The 19,397-nt window shown below is 36.7% G+C and overlaps 4 protein-coding genes across 4 annotated transcripts; 2 read left to right on the top strand and 2 right to left on the bottom strand.

The window, feature by feature from the left end:
- Positions 1-12: 12 nt before the first annotated feature.
- Positions 13-10,917, bottom strand: LOC131694012 (uncharacterized). Its single transcript, XM_058982352.1, has 4 exons — positions 10,737-10,917; positions 10,534-10,670; positions 311-539; positions 13-249 (listed from the first exon to the last, which is right to left on the bottom strand). The coding sequence occupies exons 1-4, from the start codon at positions 10,814-10,816 to the stop codon at positions 48-50; spliced, it is 648 nt and encodes a 215-aa protein (XP_058838335.1). The 5' UTR covers positions 10,817-10,917; the 3' UTR covers positions 13-47.
- On the top strand, positions 8,260-9,481 carry LOC131694010 (leukocyte receptor cluster member 1 homolog). Its single transcript, XM_058982350.1, has 2 exons — positions 8,260-8,403; positions 8,466-9,481. Exons 1-2 carry the CDS (start codon positions 8,381-8,383, stop codon positions 9,436-9,438), a joined length of 996 nt encoding a protein of 331 aa, XP_058838333.1. The 5' UTR covers positions 8,260-8,380; the 3' UTR covers positions 9,439-9,481.
- On the bottom strand, positions 9,474-10,445 carry LOC131694014 (large ribosomal subunit protein uL16m). The gene is made up of 3 exons (XM_058982353.1): positions 10,306-10,445; positions 10,179-10,250; positions 9,474-10,120 (listed from the first exon to the last, which is right to left on the bottom strand). The coding sequence occupies exons 1-3, from the start codon at positions 10,343-10,345 to the stop codon at positions 9,504-9,506; spliced, it is 729 nt and encodes a 242-aa protein (XP_058838336.1). The 5' UTR covers positions 10,346-10,445; the 3' UTR covers positions 9,474-9,503.
- Positions 10,918-17,739: 6,822 nt separating the features above from the next.
- On the top strand, positions 17,740-19,397 carry LOC131694016 (selenoprotein F). The gene is made up of 3 exons (XM_058982355.1): positions 17,740-17,880; positions 18,856-18,965; positions 19,024-19,397. The coding sequence occupies exons 1-3, from the start codon at positions 17,833-17,835 to the stop codon at positions 19,355-19,357; spliced, it is 492 nt and encodes a 163-aa protein (XP_058838338.1). The 5' UTR covers positions 17,740-17,832; the 3' UTR covers positions 19,358-19,397.

The following is a 19,397-nucleotide window of genomic DNA, read 5'->3' on the forward strand; positions in this document are numbered from 1 at the left end:
TAACACAGAAAATTGTTTCATAATACGAGGTATATTCATTAACATAACTAGTCTTTCTTCATCATGGTAGTCAATTCTGCCGGTGTCCGGAAATGGCTTTCAAGCAGTAAAACTTGTTTTTCATTGATTTTATACCGTGCCTCCTGCCATGGTAATAGTCCACCTTCTGGAACTTGTGAAACATCTCCTTTGTTGAATATGATCTGTCTCCGAGTGAACGGCAACATGCCCTCAAAGACAGCAAGATATCTGTAAACCGAAAGTAGTGAGTATATGAACCGTGCAATCTTTTTCGTAAGTTTTTACTCACTTTCCACTATTCCTATAAATGCGTAATGGGTAACGGTTGACAATAACTCTGATTGCTACATTAGCTAGCAGAAAAAAACCCAAAAACAGTAGCAAATCCTGCTCATTAGCCGTCAATGGTCCATATTCGAAATCGAAAGGCACGGTCATGGTGTGATAATCGTGAAGATATGCGTATGCTGTAATTCCACTGAATGCAACGAAGCTGAATGAAGTTACGAAGCTGCAGGCTGTGGATGAGAAATAAATAAATTGATTCTTGGCGGACATCTTGGAAGAAAAAGTTGGATGGGTAATGTCAGAGACATAACCGGAGTGAAGTAGAATACACTTTAGGCTGTTAATGCGAATGCTACAATTTTGACTATCTTCTGATAGGTTATATTAAAACCACCTACATCGTTAATTCTAATGGTATCGGTACACGTACATCGAAACCTAAAATATTCCAACATATTTATCCTCATATGATAAATTAGTAAAAATTAGTAAAAATGTCGTTGACATTACCTATCTTTCTAATCTGAAACCGAACAATTGTTTTGAAAACCTAATAATTGCACAACCTAAGACGATTTTAAGCTACACTTTTGTGAAATCTCGACAAAAAACAAAATTACGTGTTAGTCCAACAAACTTTCTGTCCCGTTGTTGTTCTGAATTATTCAAATTTTGAACATTTTTCAAAGCGTTATGATTGCGATTACAAGGGGAAATGTTGGTTGAATGATATTAATTAAATTTTCCCAATTAAACTTCTATAGCTAAACTATGATCATATTTCCTTAGGAGGCGCGTTTTACCCCATGTTTTCATAAATAACTAGCTAATACCCATCGCGCATTGCTGCGACTTTCAACGAAATAGGAGTAAAACAATTTATTCAGAAGCGACATCTGGGCAGATAATCCCCAACCAATAGTACACAAACACTCTCCATAACAAATGTCTACTACGTATAAATTTTTACGGCAATCGGTATAGCCGTTTGGGAGTCCATAAATCATATACATACAAACATTGACTTTTATATATAGATAGATAGATAGATAGATAGATAGATAGATAGATAGATAGATATTCGATAATATGCTTGAACCTTAACCAAGCAAGTAACTTATAGTGGAGTTTTCACAATAATGGAGCTTTTCACTTGTGTAGCCGCGATATTCGCAAACAAAATAAGTAAAATGCATATTGCGCCATTTAGCCGCACATAAAATAAGCTGGGCTTAATGTGGATACAAATAATCTGTTTTACGGACCGTTATTTAACTGTTTTCGTAGCATGATGATACGTAAAACTTTTTCTCAGTTTGCTCCGAGGACCGAATATTCCCTGGTAGTGTAAAAATGCTCTATAAACTCGTAAATAAACTTTCCAAAAAAACTCGTATCAAATCATCAACAGAAAATCAAAATATCAGCATCCAATAAGCCAACACCATCTCCTTTACATAACGAAATAACCAGTACGCACTACGACTTTCCAGAGGAAACACAGATAAATTCACCACGATGCACTCTGGAACGCGCGCCGGGGTGAATTTATCTGTACGCGTACCTGACGCCACATATAAATTAAAGAAGAGAGCGCGGTTCTCGCACTAAACCACCCCATCGCCAACCCATTTATTCCATTTTTTTTTCTAATCATTTCATGATTAGAATGAAATGCTATCAGCGCCTGGCGGCAGTCATGGTATCTATTAACTATCATCGAAGAATGAGAGCTGACATGAAACGCAGCAGCCGCTACGCTTACAACGTCAGAACACAAACTAACGATTTTTTCTTGTGTTCCCTTTTTATATGCCTCGCAGTTCATTCGATGAAAAAGAGGCAGTCTCAGCAACGCTTGCTTTTGGAGAAAATTGTACCGACCAATCATGGATCAGATAATTACTACTTTCATAAAATGCATTATTTCCGCTATTTTTAGTAATTGTACATACTACCGAATTGAATACAAAATTGTTGTACATATTTCCAACCAGATAGCGTAATAATCTAATTTTTCCATTCAGTACAACGGCAGATATTCACGTTTAAAAAATCGGGTAAATTCCGGCAGAAAATTTTGAAACGGGACCCCTATATTGAAACGTTAGAAGTATTCTACTTCAAAACACGTGTTTTTTCGCGGAGATATTCCAAAGTTAATTTCCATTTATACGTAATTTCTCATAAATCAATCTACTTTTAACTCTCGAGTTGATAAAACACAAGTAGAGATTTGGTAAACAGTAAAGTAGCTAACAAACTAAACGGGATATGACGGATCCCGGGGACCCTGCAGGAGGCGTAAGCAACGGTCAAAAAACACCCAATAGGTTGAACTACGAGTACCTTGAACACGAGGTGGCACCTTTCAGAGTGATTGTAGAACTTATCGACGCACAAAATGAGACGAAAACGATCAACAAACTTTCGCTTGGAAAGACCCTGACTAAAACTGCTGTATACAGACAAAATATCATCAACATGAAACCCCTAGGACGACAGAAGCTTCTAGTACTGTTCAGAGATGCCCAAACAGCCAACAAAATCCAAGCAGACAAACCGTGAACGAGCTGAACTACAAAGCCCACATCCCAAAACATTTCATCGCTATTTCGGGAGTAGTTACGGACATCCCCGTGGAATTGTCAATAGAGGAGATAACGGAAAACATTAGAAGTACGGTACCGATACTGGGAGTAACGAGACTACACAAATACGATGGCGACCAAAAAGTACCAGCTACTCGAATTAGTGTGACCTTCCGAAGCAACAAACTGCCAACAGAGGAAAGCATTTTCTGCTGCAACAACACAGTTAAACCCTTTGCAAACAAAGCAGTTTTCTGCCAGAAATGCCTACGATACTACCACAAGGAAAACAATTGCAGATCCCGACAAACAAAGAGAACCCTCGGAAAATGGGGTGGCTTTATTTAACAAATATAAAGTGAATGAAGCCGAAAAACTGCAGTGGAAGCAGCAAATACAACTACCTGGCGGAAGAGCGACAAACCAACAACAAATAATACACGATGACAACCAAGAATTACAGCTACGAGTACCCAGTAGAGTATTAGCGGAAGTAACAACACAAACAACAAGAATGAAAGGAGCACCCAACACAGGTCAGACAGTACAACCAGGCGGGACGAGCAAAATTCGATACAACTATACCAAACCATATTGAGAGATAAGGTAAGAATGTCAATAAAGATTTTTCAATGTGATATCCAAAGTGTCGAAAGTAATCGAGAGGAGCTGAGTAGAGTGTTAATCAAAGAGAACTTCAAAATTGCATTAATATCCGAGAGCTGGACAAAAAAAGAATTAGAACGAACAAAGTACAAAATATCCTACTACAACTACTATAGTTCAAGGGACGACGGATACGGTGGGGCAATGAAACTAATACATAACTCGTCGCGACTTACATATCAAATGTTCACCATGCATCCAATGCGTTGGAAGGTATATTTACGATCTAGATCTGGCAATAATAGCAATTTACGTATCACCAAGCACAACTGTAAAAGAGTTCAAAGAATGCTTGCAGGGAATATGCCAAAATACAACGACGTTTAAACATCATATAATTGGTGGCGACTTTAATGCGCATCATATATCGTGGGACAACAACCATAGAGACAGACGCGGAGCAGTATTATACGACACAATCAACGAGGAAAATGCAATATTACTAAATAGCACGCAACCAACATTCATGCTGACCGAGCAAAACAAAAAACCATCAACAATCGACCTGACATTATGTTCAGCAGCACAAGCCTAAGAAACATAATTGTAAGTAATGGAATACGAAATCGGAAGCAGATATTTATTTTATTTATTTATTTATTTAAGGAAATACTTGTAGAGTAAGGACTTCTCCTTCTTTGGTTCTACAATCGGAATTCATTTGACCACATACTAATTATTACTAATTCAATTTCATTCATCTTATTACAAATTAAATTTAAATTAAAAACTAATTTAAAAACTAATTCCTTTCTCTTAACCAATCCAAACACTCCCGATGGAACCGCTCACGAGATTCAATATTTTTAATGTCAATTGGAAGCTGATTCCACAAATTGACTGCTCGCACAAAGAACGAGTCTCTATAATGCGTTGTGTTAAGCCGTGGTAAAATAAAGTTCCTAGTCCGTGTACTACCAACCGAATTTAGTTTAGCTGATAAATAATCAGGGCCTTGGTGAACTATTTTGTGTAGTGTAAGACAGTATCGTACCTTGAGGAAAATATGGAAAGGGCATCCGAGCAATTGGTCATGGAGATGAGAAACACTTGAAAACCTCGGTATATTGAATACCCAACGAATGCATCCATTGAGCGCAATTTTTAATCTATTCAAAGCGGCGGCAGAGGCATTCGCTGTTAACTCAATGCCACTGGTTAGATGCGGGAGTAGAAGGGATTTGAAAAGCTTTATTTTGACCGCAATAGGTACCATACTTGCTGTAAGCCTAAGATGACGTAAACCAGCATAGATTTTAGCACACTGCCCATTAATATGATCATCCCATTCTAGGTTTTGTTGGAAAACAATACCTAAATTTGAAACCTTTTCGACGTAGACAAGAACTTCATTATTGAAAATGATATCCGGTAATTGCGGGCGTTGCTGACGTCTCGTAATAAACATTATTTTTGATTTAGTAGTATTGATTGGGAGTAAATTACGTGCTGACCAACGATTTATATTATCGAGATCAGAATTTATTAACCTTGCCATTTCAATTATAGTTGTATCGTGAGAGCACAGATATAGTTGGACGTCATCCGCAAAAATGTGAATCGAACAGTATTGAAGTACAGATGGCAAATCATTGATGTACATGGAGAATAGTAGGGGACCTAGAACCGACCCCTGTGGTATACCAGATACAATTTCAATGGGCCTTGAAAGTGAATTATGTATTTCAACCATTTGAGTGCGATGACCAAGGTACGATTGTATCAAGTGTACTGCATCTCTTGAAAAGCTAAACTGATTAGATAATTTTTTCATCAGTTTTGTATGCGATACTCTATCGAACGCTTTTGAAAAGTCGAGAAGAAGCAAGAAAGCAACACCTTTTCTGTCCACGTGACGATGGATATCATCATTTATTTTCAGCAACGCTGTAGTTGTACTATGACCGGCTCTGAAACCAGATTGGTGGGGCGTTAATAAATTGAAAGCGTGGATATGGTCTTGTATTTGTTGCTTGACTATTTTTTCAAAAACTTTTGACAAGGAACATAATATACTTATCGGTCGCAAATTATTTAAATCATTGTTCCTGACTTTTTTTGGAATGGGAATCACTTTTGAGGCTTTCCAAGCACGTGGGAATTTGGAGGTCAAAATAATTGTGTTGATAACATAGGTAATAGGAGCTAGGACACACGGTAAAATAAGTTTCACGAATTGTAGAGGAATACCGTCCAACCCAACAGCATTCGATTTAATTGATTGTATTGCCCTTGCAACATCCAACTCATTACAAGAAACAAATTTTAAACCATTTGTGTTGGCTGGAGCTATTGACGGTAATTCCGGATCAGACATGCAATTCCCGCTAAAATATGCATTAATTTCATCGCCAGTATTCGAAGTCTGTACTTGCTTATCTTGGGATTTGGAGATTTTAAGTTCTTTTAATTTCTTCCACAATCGCTTACTAGAATCACACGAATTCAATACTCCAGACACATAATCTGATTTGGCCTTCGAAATTAAATGATTTACCCGGTTTTTCAAACGTTTATATTGTGCATGATTCGATTCACTTCTGCTGTTAATCCATTGATTATATGCAACATCTCTGGATAGCATAGCTCTACGTATTTCATCGCTGAAATAAAATTTATTGTGCAAAGGCTTTGATACACGAACTGGAACGAATGTGTTGTAAAGCTCAACCAGACGCAGGTTTAGGAAATCGACTGCCAAATCAGAATCACTTATATTATAAAGCAAGGACCAGTCAATTTCATCTAATGCCATCTGAAAATCACGATAAACCGAGTGTTCTACACGTAGTCAGATGGTTTGTTAATAAAAAAAGGTAACAACCGCTTGGAATGACCTTAACGCACTATCGATTACCGGGATCACATCGCTAAACAAGAAACAAAAAAATCCTAAAAAATGCTAAGCAGAGGAACAAGTATGACAACAGTTGTTACGGCATTTAATTAGCAAGGGACTGGAAGGTGACGTATATTTTTCAATATTTAGAGCCATAGTATTCAAGGGAGAGCAAGGTGTTGAAGGGAGAAAGTTTAGAAAAGCGTGAAAGGATCATATATGCAAGCTTAGAGCTCACCGGCGACTTAACTTTTTGTCTGCTACCGTAGGAGTCAGGGTCTTTTGGCATTAGAAATGCGAATCACCTGAGTCTACGGCATGTCCGGACAAGCGTAAAGTAACTTGTTACTTCATGCTGTCGGAACCGACCGACGAAAATGCCATTAATTCTGAAGGGATCCATACCAAAACCATCGCAACATCTTCCGGACAGAATTATTGCAAATTGTACATTCCTGGCAGCATTCTTGCTGAAACCGAGCACTACTGGTTTGCTGCCAGAATTCTGATAAAAGCACACAAATTTTATTCAAAGCCAATTTTGCTAAATGTGTAGAAAATCCTACATATATTGTTTATTCTCCCGATCAAAATACTATCATTCTTGATGTTCTTAATGAACTTGAAACAGGGTGTCGCAGGTTCACGAATTGTTAAGCTTGGTGATTTACTTTCATTGGCTAAAATGTTTTTCATTTATATTTTATTTATAACACCAATGATTTACCGATTACAAACTTCACAACACACACAACAAGAAAACCAAAACACTTTTAGGAAGGAAGACAGCCGGTTGCTAAAAACAACGACTTCCAGCTAAATTTATAATAAGATTTATGTAACTTTGCTGACGGTTTCCAATCAGGGATAAATTTATTCTCTAATAATAGTTTTCTTTATCCACATTTTGGAATGCGCTTTATCCAAATGTTGTTCTAGCCGCATTGACGGCGTTCATAACACACGTGACGAAACACGCTTTTCTCTTGAAACTTTTTCTTGTCGTTGTTCGTGGTAGTCGTACAGAGAAGGCATACTAGCGCCACCATCAAATCGGTGGTACATATATGAAACAAGCACTATCTGTCAAGTTGTACCTGGGTTGATTGTTTGGATGATGCTCTGAACAGGTCATTAGGCTCTTAAATCATACGATGCTTCATAGGGAGAACATTAACCCATTATATCCTAGTGCATGAAATTTCATGCGCTGAACTATCCATCTTTTAAAGCGAATTACTGTAGAATTTTGACAACTAACTGATTTATTATTGCACTAATGGGAACATTACACCTCGCATTTCTTTTCGAAACAAGACAACCCTCGATTTTTGTCAATTTGTTTATATTTTTGAATCGTGTATAGTTAGGGCAAATCTAGAGGCAAATGGTGGCTGAAAAGTGAGCAATAAATTTAATTATTAGAATTAACATTACTACAACAGCTGTAAAAGAATTGTTGTCTATCAGAAAAATGTTGTAAAACAAAAATTCTTGTTTTTAATTGAGCGTACTAAAATTTTTACATGAGGTATTTTCATTTTCAAAACCATTTTAAGTGGTGATTTTGTGTTTCCTATAATCTACGATATATTTTTTTGGTAAAATTGAAGATATCACTTCATTTGGCTCACTTTAGAAAACCTTGGGTTATAATGGTTTAAATTCTACTGTGAATTATTGTAAAGTTACTGTACTGTTACAGAGAAAATTATGATTTTGTTACCGCACATTAAATGTAACCGAAGCCCTGTTCTCGTCACTCTTCTTCCATACACTGATCTCTGGTACATACCGCTCTGAAACACGAACTCCGACAAAGTGAAAATGAATGACAGGATTTTATAATGTTTATCTCGTTTATCTATACAATACAAAAGTAAATAAACATAAATTTCGTCAAATTTTTTTCGTTTCAGTAGTGAAAAAAGTATGTTGAATTGATCATTATTAATCAGAGACACTGATTATTATAATGAATATTCTTCCCAAAAAAAGGTAATATAGCAATTATCTCACCTGAACCTTTACACAAAACTAACTAAAATATTCTACACCAGCTGGCATGTTCGCACTAAGGACAATATTGCCCGAGTGCGACGCGATGAAGCCAAAGCAGCCGAGGAAGAAAAGGAACGCCAACGAAGGATTGATCTTGCTGACCAAGAAGCAAAAATAAATTTCCTTAGGCAGAAGGCACGATCAGGAAAATCTGTAACGGAATCAACTTATGTTCCAAGCGAATTAGAAGTGAGAGTCAATAGAAAGGAGCATGTAAATTTTTTCGAAGATTTAGAAACAGGGAAAGATGATGGAGTCAAGCGAAAGAATGTAGATCATGAACAGGAGAAAAAGGAAGAGCAGGAAAAGTATGAAAAGCAGATTGGCTATCTCACATACTTAGGCCAGGATACAAACGAAGCTTTGGGAAAACGGGATTGGTACGATACGGCTCCACAGAGGAGCGATGTGTTAGATAAGGATGGGAAACGCGTAGAGATTGGTCTAAAAACGAAGTCTTTCAATGACCCACTGAATGTAATGCGCCGATATCTTCCGGAGAAATCATTGCCTTCTATTCCGAATCCGAATTTAACTAAGAAAGATGAAGTTGTTTCAAGCTCTTCATCGTCCAAAAAATTGCAGTACCAATCACTGATCGATCCAACTATAGATCGTTCGAAGAAACGTCGTAGATGTGAATCCTCGCACAGCAGAAGTGAATCTGAACAAAAGAAAAGGAAAAAGCATAAGAAACACAAGAAAAAACATAAAAAACGAAAATCTAATAAGGAAGAACAATCATCCGATGAAGAAGAAAGGTGCACAAAAAAGGCGAAATTGGATATGTTACGCAAAGAAAGATTAATTCGAGAGCAAGAAGAGAAGATTCGAGCGGAGAAATTATTATCGAAAATTAGAGGCGACACTGTATCGCTTCCTCCGAAGCAACAGAAAGCACCGGAACCGGCTATAAAACAAAAATATAACTCTCAGTTTAATCCAGAAATAGCTAAACAGAATTATGAATGAAACAGTTTCACTAATTACATCCAAACACTAAGAAGTTGATGTATTGATTACTTTATTTAATCCATTTAAAGATATTTTCCGAACCATTTATGATCGACCGGCGAAAGCCATCTGTGACACCCACCTAGATTGTTCTGTATGATGTACTTGAATGTATACGGATTCAAGTTTTCTCGCTGCAGTCTTTCCTCTTTAGCGCGCATTTCCTCTAACATTTCGTGCGATACCACCATCGCTTTGAAAGGGAGTTTGTGGCACGCGATATCAAGAAACGGTTTCACTTCTTCAAACTCACACTTTCCTGCAATTTCCAATATCACTCGCCCACTTTTGACCGGGGTCACGTAATGATCGATAGCCGATTTACCGCCACCCATACGCTGACCTTGACCCTTCTTCGAAATTGGTTGCCAAGGTGCATCCACACGCCAGATTGCAAACATTCGGCTAGTATCCATTTTGCGGCCTATTCCCAAACGCATCATCTCAAAGTGTCCCCATCGTAGTCTGCCTCCTCCGGTGGCCACAATTCCGTACTGTTTATGCAACAGTGTGGTGTGTACCATCTCTGGACCTCGCATAAACTTTAACTTTTTCTGCATCTTAGGAGCTTTCATGTTTGACGGCATCACCGGAACTTTGTCCATGAAGCGCAATTTTGGTCTTTCCGGTATAACGGTATCTAAAAAAATGTTTATTTGAGGAGACATGTTAATTTGCAGTTATGAAAACAAACTTACTTTTGTATTCGATAGGAGGCGCAAAATATTTCATCGTAGCGATTTGTTGGTTATGTGGTATTCTCAAAATATCTAAAATAGAAATAGTTTAATTCATACAGTTTTTGACTATTCACGATTGCATTACCTGAGAGTAACTGTTTGAAGGTCCCGTTTATTAGAAACATTTTTCTGCAATTTCACTAATAAAACTATTACGTAAACACAAGATATTCCAATATTTTAACAATAGTAAACCGAGTACATAGATGTGAATTGTAATGGAAATGCTGATTGCTGTTTATGCGAGAAATGTCAAACGAAGTTCATAAACCGACCGCGATGCCGCTAGTGAAACAGTCAGAAGTGGACTCACCAGATAAATAATATTCCATCGGAGCTCGGTAAATGATCCGGTAATCTACAGGAACTTTGTCCTTCAATCGATAGCGCTCCTCTTTGCGACTTCTTGGACCGGTCAACAGCATAGAACTTGTTTTTATCTGACGAATACTTCAGAAAAAAACATAAAAAACGTTACTACACCAATAATCTTCGGCTTTGTCTCATATATGTTACCAGGTTAGTTTGGAGCCCATCCTGTTAATACAAAGACCACTGCAATTAATCAAAGCTCGAGTAGCTTGCAGGAACAACATAATTATACTTTTTAAAACGTCTGTGATATGAAAATACGGTGTTTGGTTCAAATTTACGCTATTTAAAAAAAAAAAAATATCAGGGATGATGCTTTTATAGAGATGCGCGGCGATTGGAACTAAATCAAGAATTCGACATAGATCTTTCATTAGGGCTTAAATCGCAAATGTAAACAAACAGCGTTTTCGCTATTATGACATTATGCGACAAAAATACTACAAGATTGAGGTGAAAATTAGTTAAAATGGTTTTTAATTCGATTTATAATTAAAGAAAACAAAACGGCGAAACATGCATTTTCTTCGAGATTTCGACTTAGGCCCTTCTTCTCATATGGAATATAAAGGCTAAACTTACATTTTTAGGCAGAACCGGGGCGTATGGCTATTATTCACAAAATAATTCTTTAAATGGCAGTTATATTATATAAATGATAAGCAATATCTACTATGATCATGTCTACTCTATAGTTATTGTACATAAACATTCGAATATTTCGATATTTTCATGAAATTCGGAGAAAAGATGCACGCGCCCTTTCATTTGCATTGGGTTTATATGCGCCCATTTGCTGAGCCCTATTAAAAAGTATACTGTCAAGCTCGCCCATTTACCCAGCCCTACCCAGCAAGACAAAGTCAGTTTAGCCCATTTACCGCGCCCTTCTGAAAATTGTGTTCACGGTTTAGCCCTTTCGCAAATGGTGGTTGCTGAAGGGCGAAATCACGACTGGAATGCAAATTGGGCGTAAGCATTTTTTTAGTTTCTACCCACTAAAAGCACATAGGAATTAAATTCTTTGTTATATTGTCATAAGGTTTAACCAAAGATGCTTCAGGGAAAACATGATCAAAAAGTAATTTATACCTGCAATAAAAACTACATTTAGAAAAGCATCGCCGAATATTGAAACTGATTTTTCTCCATTTGAGTACATTGCGACTTAGGCCCTAATGAAAAATCTGTGTCGAATTCTACATAAATCTTTCATCAGGGCCTAAATTGCATATGCAAACATAACGGCATTTTCCAGGTTTATTCGCTTGAAATTATTCTTAAAGGATTTTTCACCCATTATCAGGATCAATACCTCATCGAGAGGTTATGAAATGGACAAAAAGTACCCATTGTTGGAAACAAAAAAGTACCCACACGCAAAAGATTTGTGCATGTTTGATTCTAAAAATTATTTCTTCATTTTTAATCGATAAAAATTCTTTATTGTGAACCAAGGAATTTATTAAACCAAACTTATTTTTTTGGTTAGATCAACCAAAATATCTTTTGAATCAATCTTACAAGTTTTGTTATCTATGCTTTACGAAGATCGACAAAATTATTGTTTGTTCCAAACAAATCAGTGATTCTAACAAAAGCTTGCAGCTAATTGATTCAAAAGGACTGAATGCATTACAACAACAGTCCTTGTTGAATTGAAACAAATAAAAAATAAAAGTTGCTACGAAGAAGCAAACTTTTTCCTCGTGCGTCAATGCTGGAGAAATTCGCTATTTTTAAATCAGGGCATCCAGATTTCGGTAAATTCTTATAGTGCTCAGATTTTCCGGACTCGAAGGGCGCAAGTGCAGCTTGAAAATAATCATGATGTCGCACAAAGGTTAGTGAATAAATTAAGTCGAATGCACACGGTGCGTTTTATGGTGCCTTTCTCTATTCCAGGACTCAAACAAAATACTCTGTGTAGCTTAAAAATGACTATCGCAGAACTGAAAACACGTCACCGCACCAGAGATAAATAATACCCGTTCCAGAGGGCAGTTTCCTGTACTTCACCATCTCTGGTCCAACAGGAAGACACAGCGTATTCGTGCGCCTTCTGCAATCTTTTTGGAAAAGCCGAGATTCTGAAGCACTACATTATAGCGCATATCTGTAATAAACCACGCGCACGGCCAAAGGTACTACATAAAGGGACGGTGATTGGAATCGTATGCGCTGCATGTAAAAAAATTTCAATTCATTCCAAGCAAACCTACTCCGGAACAGGTTTGGAATCCCTTATGGATTCTCGCTCAAATGCAACAAACGATTTAGTCGGAATCGGTTGTTGCCTTTGAGCTAGAACTCATAATGAATCCATTCAGAATTCCTAACCGATCCCGGAATGGGTTTGACTGGGCCATACTGCATCCATTCAGGATTCCGAAGCGGTTCCAGAATGATTTGACTGCGTAAAATTAATGTGTTTGTAGCCTGTTTTTAGAGAAAGGCCAATAAGTCAATGGCAAGTATTTACTTTGCGTGGTTCATTTGTACTGATGTTATCTGTTGTTAGCGAGTAATGGTTTGTTCTAAATTTGTCACCATGACAGTTGGCCTTTGGTTCCTATGAAAGAATAGGCATATCTATATATACAAAAGTCACAGTTTGTATGTATATGATTTATAGACTCCCAAACGGCTTAACCGATTTCCGTAAAAATTTACACACAGTAGGTATTTGGTATGGGGCGTGTTTGTGTGCTATTAGTTGGAGATTATCTGCCCGCCAGATGGCGCTTTGGAACAAATTGTGTTTTCCTCCTATTTCGCAGAGTGTCGCAGCAACGCGCGATGGGTAGTAGCTAGTTTTATATACAATAAAATTGGTTTTGCTTCAATATTTGCTATGCAGTGATTCAAATATTTGTTATGTTTAAAACAATAAAAGATATTATTTGATTTAACAAAAATGTTTGTTGTATTGAACATTTGACATGCATTGATCCAAATATTTTATTAGTTTTATTCAACAAAACGAGCTCATTGATTCAACAAAGTTGTTTGTTGTTTCGATTGTTGTTATGATAAAATCAATAAAAAAAATTGTTGGTCCAACTATTTTCCATGTTTGATCCAATAAATTCGTCAGAATTATTTCAACAATTATTTTATTTATATAAACATGTATTTTTTATTGAACACAGAACAACTTGGTAAATTTATTATTTCAACCCTCATATTATTTGACATTAAAAAATATTTTTCTGCGTGCATTTTTTGACAGTTCGAATAACTTCCGAAAATGAGCAATTTGAATACATAACATGGATAAAGTTTTTTTGCAGTCTGGATAACGAAAACTATTGCGGGATTTTCGATTGATTGACACCGGTGTAAGGGAGTGCACTCCCACACTACTTTTACAGTAAACGGCAAGTTACGGCGGGCAGCATAGAACAATTTCAATAGCCTGCCGGTCGCCAGCATCTAGTTTAACCCGCCTAGCCGCCCTTTTATTTACTGGGCTGGTTCTGCACCATCCCAGTCAAAAAGGGCAAGTTGCTGGCTAACGGGAGGCTATTTGCCAACTCAGATGCGCTAATTGCCCTTCAATTTGCCAGCAAATTGCTGGCAATTAGGGGGCTATTTCAAATGCAACATTTGGGCGATCTTTCCGCCGTCATTTTTTAGCCGCTCTACCCGCCCTTAAATTGCCTCTAAATGGCCCAGGGAACGCGCCATTTAATCGCCCTTAATTGCCTAATATGAAAATTACAAATAATACTTATTTTCGAATTCATTATCTACTCACATACATTTATCACTACACTAGGTAATCACCACCAAACTATAGGAAGAATCAATGATGAAATTGGCACACCAAAACTTACCACAATCTGACTTTCATTAACGGCCAATTTCTTCACTGGATGAAAACCGGTTTTCGCTGAAAACCAGTTTTCGGGTTGCTGGTGGCCAATTAGCCGAAAACCGGTTTTCAACGAAAACCGGTTTTCATTCAAGTGAAGAAATTGGCCGTAAGAGTTTAGGTCAGAGATCTTGTTCCACTATATTTACACACGATTCCACAATTTCCCACATTCGTTGGCTAAATGAAGTGCACTAGACAAACAAAATACAAGCGAGAACACGCCAATTGTTTAAAAAAACTTTTTTAAGCTTTTTTTTCCGGATGGTTGCGTTGCCGGCAGTGTTGCTTTTGGTTGATCTGAAGAGATGATTTTTTGTCCGAAAGCTTCCGCATGGTATATTTTATGCATCTAATCTATCTTCTGTAGATTATTTACGCTGTTCGATAGGGTCAAGAATGGTTTTCTGCGGGAAATAGATCCATCATCAAATGTTTGCTGGGAGAAAACGCTTGAATGTACTTTTCTGTTTTCCTTAAACTACTATAACTGCTTAACGTGCGAATACACAGGAACGGAGCTTTTTTGCAGTTTTCTTTTTTAATTATATACATATTTACTGATTTTTGTTTGAATAATACTTGCGCTACATAGCCGCATAGAATCCAGCAACGGGAAGTCTTCCGGAACTCGAAAAATTCAACCCATTTATCGCGTAATGCAGCATCCTTCGGGTACCGAAAAAAAACTTATTTCAATTAACTATTAGAGCGTAATAGGGATCTTTAATTTGGAAAAATTGTGCCAGTTTTTCATATGTATTGGTAGCGGGTGTCCTTACGAGTACACTCATATCATTCTTAAACCTTAATTATTCTTTTATGATTTTTAAATTTAAAAAAACCAAATTAAACTCAACCAGCAAACTGACAGTTGTCCTACTAAATGACGTATCTGCAAATATCTCGTTCGCCTCATTGTTAACCGGGACAGCACCCCACACAGCATGATCTGGCACTTTGTCAATCCGCTAGCAACCTGCCATCCCAAGTTTTTTATCGCGATATTTACCGTTGCTAGTTTGCCTTTTTTCCTCCGCATATCTCTACCCGAGGGGCGACTCACTCTAGTATTTTCGATTCAGGCTAACGTATTGAGAGACGTATTTGTGTATTTTTCACGAAATGACATGTATTTTGTGTATTGATGAGTATTGATTATTTCTTTTATAATTCTTACGCATTAGCGCATTTAAAACGTATTTGTGTATTGTTCACGAAATGAAATGTATTATGCGTATTGGTGAATTATTTCATAATTCTTATAGATTAGTGTACTAAAACGTACAATTGTATGCACGCATTGAATTTTTGTTGAATAATCAATTGAAACCGAATGTTACTGAATTTTGACGTTTGAATGTTGTTGTAGAATGCAAGTAGAATATTTTCATAAACGCAAATAATAAAATTAGTACAAATGGAATTACTAGTGATTTTTCAAGATTAACGAACAATTAAGCATTATGCCAAATTTTATTATTTAGAGAATTAATGACTTCTTCAGTTTGCTTCTACTGGTGAGAAGCAGGAAGCGGGGAGATTTACCAGATATGCTGCTATGGCTGATGAACATGTAACAAGTAACCTTTATCTTTAGTTTGGTGAAAACTAATTAGGCTTGCTGAATTACCCCAAGGTAATTTTTGAGCAACGCGGTATTATATTTAATCACTGCAATATTATCTAAATCTATTTCAAAAATTGAGATGCTTCTCAGTAAAATTGAGATGCTCCTCAGTAAAATCAGCCGAAATTCCTATTGGTTGTACTAGATTCGGTTGTGTCACTAGAGCCTGAATTCTGGCAGAATCCAGCCGGAATTCCAACTGGACTTAGACTTGCGTTTTGTATTATTTTTTATTTTGATTATAGAGGTTTTAATCTTAGGGTCATTCGCCTCTTTTCTGGTTAGAGTAATCTCTTGTGGAAATATCTCTAATCCTATGTGCGGGGTTGGGAATCGAACCCAGGTGAGCTGCGTACAATCTTGTGTTTTGCATTCTCAATCCATCGAGCGTTGGTTTCGATTCTATTCGCCCAACGAGTGTTGATTTATAATGCAACCCATATATCTAATCAAAATGATCCATCGTAATGTAAACTTCGAACTTGCAAGATTTTAGAGCTTCACTATTTAGGATAAACATTAAACCATTGTTTATGTCGATAAACCAAGCGAATTCTTGATCAACAATTTCCTACTGATACTGGTAGGAAGTTTCGGATTTACCTATGTTCACGTCTCCTGGGTGTATTTTCAAATGTACGGGATGTTTATTTTCTTTAAAGATTATGGGATTGTTCCTCTGAATCAAATTAACAAGAATTCTGATTGATTTCTGCCTACTTGTCATTCTAATGATTCACCGATTCTGAATCCGTTTGCTGGGAGTCCCAATTCCGAGAAAAGTAAACAATCTAGCTTGAAAAAAACATACGCTATGTCATAATAAGAAATATACTGAATTAGTTTCATTTGGCATGAAATTAATGTAATATTTGTATGGCTTGTATCAACAGTGTATTACTTGACGAATTGGATTGTTATCGACGCATTGAAATTTTTTTCCGGTGCTAACTATTTTTGTGTATTAGCGTATTTTCGACGTATTGAAAAATTCTTCCAGAAGTAACGTATTTTAGTGCATTAGTGTATTTTCGGCGTATTAAATGTATTAAGGTGTATTGAAGCGTTTCTCGTGTATTTTTTCAATTGGGTATTTTCAATTCACTTTGAATGGGGAGTGAACTGCCCCTCGTCTCTACCTAGAGGATAACAGTTACTAGTGTATAGGATTGAATACATCAATACCTTCAAAAGTTAGTAAACTAACCTCTATGCGACACAAACTAATTGATGCTGAATGGAAGAAGTGAAATACATTTAAGAAAACATTTATTTCACTAAAAACATTCCGGAATATGAATTCAAAAAATAAAATACCATTGAATTTCAAAGTACGCTTTTTCCTAGATCGCCACAGAAATCAACCAATGAACCCCTTGAAATCAATGACATTCAAACGTCAATCAGTTTTTGACTTTCAGTTTTGACATAATAGTGTCTTTTAGTTGAGGCATGCCCCAACTAGCGAACACCCAACTAACGAACAGCCCAACTAACGAATTTGCGCTGTACCACAGACTCTGGGATAGGGTTTCCAGGACTGTGCAGCAAAATTTACTGTTTTTCTCTCCGCGTGTCTTATATTTAATACATCGTCTCTGGGCGGATAACGTCAAACAAACATTTTGTGAATTGCCCAACAAAACAAAGCGAGTCCGAGTACGTGTATGCTTACTTTTTTACGTGAAACAGCGTTGCATCAGTAAAGTTTGAAAGTTTTTATAAAATTTTGGATGATGATTTCAATTTATGTGATTTTCGTATCGCTACTGTTTGCATGTGTAAGTGGTCACATATCTGAAGACATGTTTCGAATTAGGTTTTTACGGGGTTAAATTTGGTTCACGTTAGACACATCTATTAATAAGATTACCGGGAATACTCACCTTCACCAATCATACGGTAATTGTCGAGTTTGGCGATTTTAGAGGGAAGTTTTTACTTGTTTTCCCCGATTTAGTAAAACTAAACGGCGAGCTGGCGTAGCAAATTAGGCAGTGGTAACGTTTTATTTAGTAATTGAATAGCATTAAGCAAAAATAGAAGCATGTTTTAGTGGGAATTTTAATTGTAAGAAAATGCTACCGTTTAATATGGTTATACCGTATTGAGTTTGCACCAAGTATACGCTTCCTGCTCCTAGTTGCTCCAGAGAAAACAGGAGCGAAAAACATGCTCCTTTTTACTCCGACTTTATCTAAGTCAGAATACGTATAGCATAATTACTGTGACAAAAACATCTTTCACCATAGTCACTAAACTGAACAATTACCAAGGATTATTACCATTGAAATCTCATGTATTTTTATAGCTTACGTTTATTTGCAACATTTGCCTTTAATACCATGCTCTTTGTATCAGGCTAATCAAAATATGCAGTTTACTTGAACATTATTATACGCAATATTTTTAACTTCACAGAAGATATAACTTTCTATTTTATTGTACTCACGTCTGTACGGATAATAATGCAATCAATAGAGCTTAATTATTACAAATCTCAACAAGGTATTAAATCGAGATGTGAAAGTAGATCAATAAGATACGATTTACCATATTCCTAAAATAAGTGTTCTCAATGTATCTGGTTCACAAAAAAATTCAATACTTATAAAGTCAAAAGGTTTGCATACTATACTACTTGGTAAACATTGACTTGAATAACAGTCGATTCACTATATTCAAGCGTTTTAGCAATCTGAAAGAATTGGATGTTTTATATATCTAACTTTTTTATCCTTATCCTCACAAAATAGATAAAATCAGAATTCACTTCAAAAGACTGTCGAGAGCTTGGATTTATTAAAGCTCAATTATTTTGCTCATCATGTAACAGTTTGGGCGAATATGGACTAGACGAGTTGAAGTAAGTTCTTGAAAAATATCGAACATTTAATGCTTACAATGTCATTGATTGATTCTAGGGACCACTGTCGTGAATGCTGTCAAAAGGACGCCGAAGGTGACGGAAAACTAAAAGTATACCCAAAAGCAGTATTAGAAGTGTGTACCTGCAAATTTGGCGCTTATCCTCAAATTCAGGCGTTCATCAAAAGCGATCGTCCCGCCAAATTCCCAAATCTGACCATCAAATATGTTCGAGGTTTAGATCCGATGGTTAAGCTGATAGATGAATTTGGTAGTGTGAAGGAAACCCTATCGATCACCAAGTGGAACACTGATACAGTGCAAGAATTCTTTGAAACGAGACTGACTAAGGTTTCGGTGGATGATTATCTGAGAACGAACAGAGTATAGTGTAGCAAATAACAAATAATTTTTGTCATTTTATGTGAAA

Source organism: Topomyia yanbarensis, chromosome 3 (assembly GCF_030247195.1).
Source record: "Topomyia yanbarensis strain Yona2022 chromosome 3, ASM3024719v1, whole genome shotgun sequence".
In the NCBI taxonomy this organism is placed as follows: Eukaryota; Metazoa; Arthropoda; class Insecta; order Diptera; family Culicidae; genus Topomyia; species Topomyia yanbarensis.